General features: G+C 55.6%; 1 protein-coding gene and 1 long non-coding RNA gene across 5 annotated transcripts in view; one reads left to right on the top strand and one right to left on the bottom strand.

Annotated features, from left to right (window-relative positions):
- The first annotated feature begins 495 nt into the window (after window positions 1-495).
- UNC13A (unc-13 homolog A) overlaps window positions 496-8,682 on the top strand; it is a 56,972-nt gene continuing 48,785 nt past the window's right edge. For all 4 annotated transcript variants that reach the window (XM_053911645.1, XM_053911646.1, XM_053911644.1 and 1 more), the window contains exon 1: window positions 496-640. In XM_053911645.1, the coding sequence (XP_053767620.1) occupies window positions 619-640 (22 nt within the window). In that variant the 5' untranslated portion in view covers window positions 496-618. The remainder of the gene's footprint in view (window positions 641-8,682) is intronic.
- On the bottom strand, window positions 5,099-6,535 carry LOC123479768 (uncharacterized). The gene is made up of 3 exons (XR_006655513.2): window positions 6,471-6,535; window positions 5,473-5,647; window positions 5,099-5,379 (listed from the first exon to the last, which is right to left on the bottom strand). It is a non-coding gene; the product is annotated as an uncharacterized lncRNA (long non-coding RNA).

The following is an 8,682-nucleotide window of genomic DNA, read 5'->3' as shown; positions in this document are numbered from 1 at the left end:
GCAAACAGGTTTGCAGGGCACTGGTCCATGTGGAACTGACCAATTATATGTGTGGGGAGGAGTGGTGAGCAAAACTGTGCCCAGGCCCAACCAGTGGAGGAGCTGGTGTCTGGGGGCGCCCAGAAAGTAAGGGCTCAGTTTGGGGGAATCAGGGAAGGCTTCCCGGTGGGGGGTTATGTTCACACTGGGCACTGATGGATGAATAGGAGTTTTCCAGTTCCACAAAGGAGCGAAACATGGGATCCAGTCTGAGCATCTGCAAAGATCCACAAGCTGAGTAGCGTAGAGCGCCCTCAGTCGCTCTGGTTAGGTAGCCCCAACCCGGCTCAGGCCCTTTAAAGCCCTTCCCTCCCCTTCCCTCCCCTTCCCTCCCGGAGCCCCCGGCGCCCCAGCTGGTGGCGCTCCCGCAGCATCAGGCGTCCCCCGGGCTCCGCCCGGCGGCCTCGCGTCAGCACCACGTCAGGAGCTGTCCGCGCCCCCGGTTCTGAACCAAGATGGCCGGCGGCGGAGGCCGGGCCCCGGCGTGAGCTGAGCGCCGGCGGCAGCCCTGGCCATGCCCCAGCCCAGTGGCCTCTGAGCCCGACCTGACGGTGCCGGTCCGCCGGCGACCCCGGAGACATGTCTCTACTTTGCGTTGGAGGTAGGAGGCGAGGCTGCGGGGCGGGGACCGGTGTGGACCCGACTGGCTTCGGGTTCTGTGTGGCTGCAGCTGGGCTCCTGGGGAGGAGGAGGGGGCGTCTGAGTAGAGCGCACGCGGCTGGGCTTTCGAAGGGGCAGCCCTCGTAGACGCGACTGGGCGCCTGATCAGTGGAGACGTAGCTGGGCTCTCAGAGGGGTCCTGGCGGCAGCTGCTCGGGGTGTGTGGACATGGCTGCACGCGTGGGTCCGTGTGGACACCAGCAGAGATCTGGAAACGGTGTAGACTGGGGCATCTGTGTAGACAGGTTATTAGGGGGCCCGTGTGGAAGGGGCCGAGCCGAATGAATCCTGCACAGTACTCGGCAGGAGTCCTATACTGTGGGCTGGGCAGGGTGTCCTCGCGGACGCGGACTGAGTTCGGAATTCGAAGAGGCGTGCACGGGGAGGGGTCTTCCAGCCCAGATCATGTAAAATTTGGGTACGGGCGCTCGGACATTAGCACAACAGCACGCTAGTAACCCCCGAGCCCTGGACGTGGAGGATGACTGTGAAGGGGGCTGGGGAGACCCCTCCCCACCTCCTGAGAGGTCTGTGATTGGGGGTCTTAAAAGGCGCTTTTTCAGTTAACTCTTTGGCTTCCGGAGTTGGAGGCTGCGGGAATCGGCCGGAGGCCTCCCCGGCTCGCCGCCCCAGCCAGCGCTTCGAAACGCGTATCCAGCCTTCTCTGCAGGGAGCCGACCTCTCGGAAGTGCGGTGCCCCCTGCACCCCTCCCGGCCCCTCCTCACCTCACCCACTTCGTGCCTAAGCCAGGGAGGGAGAGGAGGGTGGAGCTATTTTGGGGCCAGAACGCCATCTGTGCCGAGGCCCACGCCCAGGCCTGTGCTCTGCATTGGGGTGGAGGAGGGAGAGGGACGCGGGAGGGGCCTGGCCGTTCTCACCTCGGAGGGCTGGCGCGGAGGGGGGAAGCCAGCCCTCCAGGCCCCCGGCGCCCCCGGCGCCCCTGCTGAGAAGTCAGGCTTTGGGAGACCTTGGGCGGCAGTGGTGGCGGCGAACTGGGGTACCACGATTGCAGAGGTCTCAACCTTGGGTTTTAAGGACCGGGGTCCGCCTCCCTCACCCCTACTGCCTTCAAGAAGACCGGGGTGGGGGAAGAGGTGTGCCAGCCAAGTGGGAGACGCCAGGCTTCGAGAGGCCTTAGGCAGCAGGGCTTGTGCGTGTGTCTCTGTGCGCCTTGGTGAGAGCGCGCCGGACCGCGGCCTCGGCCCGGACCTGGGTGGGCGAGCGCGGGAGCGCCAAGCTGTGCCCGCCGCCCCTCCCCCCACCCGCCGCTCCATTCACAAACCTGGCCCCGCCCCCTGCCCCCTCCGCGGGGCTTTCCGGCGCCTTCCCGTGCCGATCGCGCGGGACTGAGCGGGCGTGGACGCGGGTTCTTAAAGGGACAGGGGCGTCCTTTCCCGAGCTCGTTCCCGACGGGCGGGGCTGGTGGTGGCAGAAGACCCAAAAGATCAAAATTCTACTCATTCAACTCTTGGCCTATGGAGTTAGGGGAGTGGAGAGGTGGAGGGCTCCCCCCGCCCCGCCCCCGCCGTGCAACTTCCACGGACTAGGCCTAAGGGGAGGGGAGGGGAAGATCTCACTTCCCCACTGGCCTTTCCCCTCTTGTAAGTTGCCCAGCACTTGCGGGGAGGTGGGGTGGGGAGTGGGGAGGTTGGGAGGCTGGCACTGGAGGAGGGGCCTATGTGGCTGTTCTGACTGACTTTCTGCTCTTCCCACCCCCACCTCACCCTGCCTCACATCCTTCGAGTTCAGTTCTTCTGGAAGATTTGCCTAGTTGGGGAGGAGGGGGAGAATCTCAGCCTTCACTCTGACGCAAACAGGAGGCTGGGATGTGCGGGTGGTGTGAAGGGGGGGGGCAGCAAAAGGGTGAGGCTTCCTGAAACGGATACCTGGGGGAAGAACTGTGTTGGATAATACTGTCACCAGCAGGGTGGAGGGGTGGTCGCTGGGAGGGGCAAGGCTGGGGGTGAGATGGGGCGGGTAAAACCCTAAGGTGTAAGGGGAGCAGTATGATGATGGGAGAGGCTGATGGGGAAACTGAGAGAGTGGGAAGAGGGGAAATGCTGGGAGGGGTGGGGGTGACCCAGTGAAGCCAGGATGGTGGAGAGGAAGAATAGCAGAGAAGAGGAGGCAGGGCAGCAGGGGAGCAGGGCTGAGAGGGCTTTCCATGGATTTGAGCTTATCCTTGGGGTTGAGGAAATTCCTGGCCACCCACCCAGGGGCCCTGCTACGTGTACCCACACCTGACACACATAAGCTGGCACCTTCTGGCCAGACTTGCCCTGTGTGGACAGAAATGCTCAGGATCCACCAAGGCTCCACGAAAATGACATTCCTGTGACTGCACACATGGACAAATGCACGTGTTCACATGTGAACACACACATGCATATATTCAGGACACAGTCTGCTGCCACAGGTATGGTCCCTGCAATATGTGTGTACATGCATGTACACACTTATATCCACATGAGTTTGATGTATGTTCACAATATCTGTGTCTCATAAAAACCTGCTTATGGCCTAATATGCAAGTGTATGCTCATATATACATTCTAGGGTCCCAAATCTATAAGAAACATATATGTATACTCATAAACACATGCCAAGCTATGTGTGCACATATGAAAGCACTTACCTGGCCACTCAAAGCAGCCCCTTTGAACAGGTGAATGACGATGCATACAGACACATGCCTATGTATACAGCTTCACACAAGTGTGTACACCCATGCAAGTAAATAACTACACGTGCTGTAATGCATCACACACACACACCAATGTATGTTTCTACCTGACACATCACCTGCGAGCCCACAGGTACCTAAGCTCACACATATGCAATTCCACACGCAGTCACACCCTACTCCCCAGCACACATGTGCAGACCCTCGCCTGCATTGGGATACAGCACATGTCCCTCCAAAATGCACATATACAGCCATGTACACACACTTGCCTGCCCTGGTAACACAAGCAAGTACACATGCAAACACACATAAATGCAAGCTTACCTCACACCGACACATGGGAGGCTACCCTGCATAGGCCTTGCCTCTGTCCCCTCTCATTTCGTTATTTATGTGGAGTCCCACTGCTGCACACCACTGCCTCTAATTCATCTGCTAGGTCTTAGCAGAGTCCTGAGGCTGCTACTTCCAAGAACTTCATCTGGTCCTTTCATGCAATCATTCATATATTTACTCAGCAAGCATGAATTCAGCATCTACTATGTGCCAGACACTGCTCCTGGCACCCAGCCCTACTCCTGGCCTCATGTTGTGTGGTCAGAGTGGGAATGAGAAGGAAGGGCTGAGGGGGCCTGGGAGGGGGTCATCCAGGGCTTTTTTCCTCTGGGAATCCTGCCCTGACATCACCACCACCATTTGCCGGGTCTCAGAAGATGAGGAGGCAGCTAAGAAGATGGGAGAAACAATGTGGGCAAAACTGTGGTAGAGTGGATTCAGTTCTAGACCCTCCTATGTGCCTCCTGGCATTTGTCAGGCCATTCAATGTTTTTAAGGATCCATAAATATTTCATGAATTAATTTTGTGTAAAATTAGCAAGTGTGTTTGATGATGCATTTGCCTTACAAATAATAATCAATCAATCAAAAGCACCATTATCCAGCATTCTACAAGCAATATTGAGGACTTTTATGCTCATTGCCCTACTTAATCCTCACAATAGCCATTTTACAGATGAAGAAAACTGAGGTTCAGGGAGGGCCAATGACTTGCCTAGTTCCACAGAGTCAGGGTTGCAGCTTCCTGACTCCACAGCCTACTGGTAGTGGAGGTTAAAGGTTGAGCCTCCTCTCAGCCTCCAAGACCTGTGAGACACCCAAGTCCCTTCCATGGGGTGAGAATCTGTCTTGGGATGCCTTCTTTCTTCATCCACTCAGTGAAAATACATGTCATTATCTCCCCATTTATCTTGGCTGTTCTCTTGCCCCTCTCCCAAAAAGCCTTCACAAATCCCTCTGCCCCTGACTCCCCCATTTCTGACACCACCCAGCCAGGAGAGGTGTGTACCTGTGCCTTTGCTGTCACCATCCTCAGAAGATGCCCTTCAGGATTGGCTCTGATTCATCTCCAGGGCTGTAGTCTTAGCTGCTCCCACAATCTGCACCTCACTCTTCTCCCACATACAATGGGCTTCCTCTGTGAGGTCCCAACCAGGACATTCTCAGTCCAGCATGTCTGGGTTTGAATCCCCAAATCCACCACTTCCTGGCCACGTCCATACCCTCTTCATTCCTCAATGTGCCCATCTGTAGAGCGGGCACACTAACAGCACCTACTGCCTAGGTTTCCTGGAACTCTCCAATGAAGTGAGGTGCACAGAGCCATCAGCACAATGCTTGTTCTGTGGAAAGGTTTAATAAGTGTGAGCCAAAGACAGAAAAAAAAAATCAATGATGCTGTTTTTATTAACGGGGCCTAAAAGCTTTCTTGAAGGGGGCCCGTGGCTGTCAGATATTTCCTGAGAGCTCATTGCGTTCTCAGGGCCTTGGAGGGCTCAGGAGTACACAGGTTGCAAAAGAGGTGACAAGTTCTTTGGAAGTACATGAGACGGCGAATTCAGAACCGTAGACAGCGCAAAGGGGTGGAGAGACGAATGGTTCAGCACCGTGGACAGCGAGGTGCTCCAAGAGTTTTGAACGTTGAGGGTGGGTGTCACTGCAGAGATAAGGGAAGAAGAAATCACGTCATTTCTTCATTTAACACTATTTAATGAGCACCTGCTATACAGGCCAGGCCTAGTTCTGATACCTGGTAAACAAGAGACAGAAATCCCTGTCAAGATTCTTGGCACATTTTTTTACATCGGAGGCTCTGGCTTCTTTCTGTCTTGGTAGGTGAAGGGTTCTCTGTCCCAGATGCCAGACCAGCAGGGCCAGTGTCTTTATCACAAAGCTCATGTCCGCCATCAACATCACATATGAAACTGCCAAAATAAATTCCATAATTTATTTCAGAATTCTCTAGGCTCCCTCTCCCCCTTGTAATGACTTCTGACACCTGGTAAGCACGTCCTGTCGGGGAGGGGACATTGAGCCGCTTCTCTTAAGGGTAGGAACCCTCTACTTCCCACCCCCACCTCCAGGCCTGGCAGGTCAGGGACCAAGTACCCCAACACCAGAGTCCACCTCAGTTAAAATCCAGGGCATTCCAGGCCAGGGGCACATTTAAACCCCAGCCAAATAAAAATAGCAATAAGTCCTGGCTGGTGTGGCTTGGTGGATTGAGTGCCAGCCCACAAACCAAAGGGTCACGGGTTCGATTCCTAGTCAGGGCACATGCCTGGCATGCGGGCCAGGTCCCCAGTTGGGGGCGTGCGAGAGGCAACCACACATTAATGTCTCTCTCCCTCTCTTTCTCCCTCCCTTCCCCTCTCTCTCTAAAAATAAATTAAAATCTCTTTTAAAAAATAGTAATGATACTATTAATAGTAGTAGTAGTAATGATAGTATAATAATGCTGATCCTAATAATGATGAAGAAGAAAGGGGAGAGAGAGGAAGAGAAGGGAAGACTAGAGGAGGAGGAAGAGAGACCGGCTTGCTCTACTTCTCCCCATTTCCCAGATGGAGAAACTGAGGTCCAAGGCCTGGCAGCGCCTATGAGGGGAGTCCCGAGCCCCTGCTCCTGGCTGCACTGATTCTGCCCCAGCCATCGTCTGCCTGTGCCACCACATCAATCAGTCAGTGCTGACAGGGCCCCCCGGGACCGCGGACCCGGCCCGACAACGCGTTTCCCTCGATGTCTCACCAGCAAGTCAGAGGGGCCAGCAGTAGGCACCGCCCTGAGCCGCCACTCCCGGCCGTCCAGTTGCCCACGCCCTCTGCGCCCTTGTTATAAATAGCCTCTCGCGTGTGACCAGGGGCTGGCGCGGGAGGGGTGGCGCTTCCGCCCCAGTGACCCCGTTGCCCGGCGAAGGCGGGGGACGTGGCGGGCGCGTACGTGACGGTGGTGGTGGCAAAGGCGACAATGACTCGGGTTCATTTGCCGAGGGAAAGACATTTACTGACGGGAAGACGGTGGGGGGAAAGGGCGGAGAGAAAGAGACTGGCTCTTTCCGCGAGCCCTATCGGCCCCTCCCTGAGCCCCTCCTTCCTCGGCGCCTTCTCCTTCCCCAGCCGCTCCCCACCCCTCCAAGCCCTCCCTCTCCCCGCCCCTCCCCCCCCCCCCCGCGTCTCCCCCAGCTCCCGGAGCCCCTGCCCTTAGTCCCCTCCCCTCCTGCCGCCGTCCCATACCCTGCTACGAGTTCCCCACCCCGTGAGTTCTCCTCCCCACTCTAAGCCCCCTTCCCTGATCCCCCTTTCCTTTCTGAGCCCCGTCTCCCGCCCTGAGTGTCCCCTCCTTTCTCTGGGTTCCCAAGAGGAACATAAATTGGTATCGTTATCCCTGACTCCCTGAAGGGGCCCGCGGGCCTGAGCCAGGCCTCTGCCGTGGGAGCTGGACCCCTCCAGCAGTCTCCCGCTCCTGGGCCCCAGCCAAGCCCATTGCCCTCTGGCCCTCAGGGGCCTGGAGAGCAGGAAGGTGGGTGGGAGGAAGGAGTGGGGACAAGAGAGACAGAGACAAAGACAGAAGGGGAGGAAGGAGACAGAAAGACAATGACAGGAGTGGAGAGAAACAGAACGGGAGGAGGGAGACCACTCAGCGTTTCTGTGAGTCAATCCCGCCGCTGCGCAGCACCCCTCCCCCCAAACAGGAACAAACGATATTTACTGACAAGTATTTAGGACCACCCCACTGCCCTCCTTTCGTGGGAATTCTCTCTTCACTGGCTCCATTCAGCTGCGTTTGCATGGCAGAAATTCAAGTGGGGACAGAGATACAAGCAAGATGGGAGGCTGTGGCATTTGCCCAGAGAAAGTCCAAACTTGTCTCTCAAAAAAGAAGAATAAACCACAGTTCTGTTCCTAGAAATTTACCTTCTAACTTGCTTGCACACACTTCAAAACGTACTGGAAAACACCAAGGCCTGCAGAGGGTGTGCAAGGTCACTGTTTGTGTGGGAAATAAAAGAATGCACCTGTGCTCCTGAGTGCCTCGCCAGACTCTCTGTCTCTAGTACCTGGAAACACTGAGTGCACTTGGGAGGGAGAGTGAGGGCTAGCGTAGAAAGAACCTTATTCTCATTGCAAAATTTTTGGGTTAGTTTGATTTTGTGAAATGTGCATGTATGGCCCACTCAAATAAAAACATTCACTTGAAAATTTAAAAAAGGTAGCAGAAATGTGAAAAGGAGGAGAGAGGCTGTTTGGTAACAGATTTTAGGTGGAGGTGGAGAGTGTACGGTGGAGAAAGATGTTGGGGGCAGCTGCACGGGGCAAGAGACGGTGAAATGAAAGTTTACTATCCTGTGAGAAAAGTCAGGGGAGAGGGGAATTGCTGTGAATCATTAGGGCTGTGGGTTATGTGAAATCTGAAGAGACTAGACCACACAGGACCCTGACATATATTCGGGTTGTACCTTTCACAGGTGAGTGGGACTGGACAAGTTCTAACAACCTCCTGGCCAGGACCAGGATGCCCTGTTCGGTACCTGTAGTTCCCTTTGAATATTGAACCCCAAACCTGGGGAGTATTTGGTAGGACAGGCTGAGCTGGACAATTGGAGAAATCTTGCTAGCTTGACAGAGAGATAGGGTCACTGGAGATTGTCTCTCCTCTCTCCCCCCTTCCCTCCTCCCCAACTGTCCTCCTCCCTCTGTGTCAATACTGGATGGCTTCCTGTAAGAGGCCTTTTCTGCCACCTGCCCAGCTCCTACTTTTAAATCTTGTTCAATAGAGGGTAAAGGCATAGCTGGAGGGGATAAGCTTCAGGGGGATTTGATATGGAGGGAAGAGGGGCAAGGATTATTCCCAGGGTCCAGATTCCTTCTACCCCTAGGTCTGCCTGTACTCACTTGTCTGATGGCTGCTCTCTCTCCCTCCCATCCCTGCCTCCCTTCTGTCCTTATTTTTCCTCCTCTCC

The sequence above is a fragment of the Desmodus rotundus genome, chromosome 9, assembly GCF_022682495.2.
Source record: "Desmodus rotundus isolate HL8 chromosome 9, HLdesRot8A.1, whole genome shotgun sequence".
Lineage (NCBI taxonomy): Eukaryota > Metazoa > Chordata > Mammalia > Chiroptera > Phyllostomidae > Desmodus > Desmodus rotundus.
Note: the sequence above shows the minus strand (reverse complement) of the source record. Positions and strands in the feature narration are given on the sequence as shown.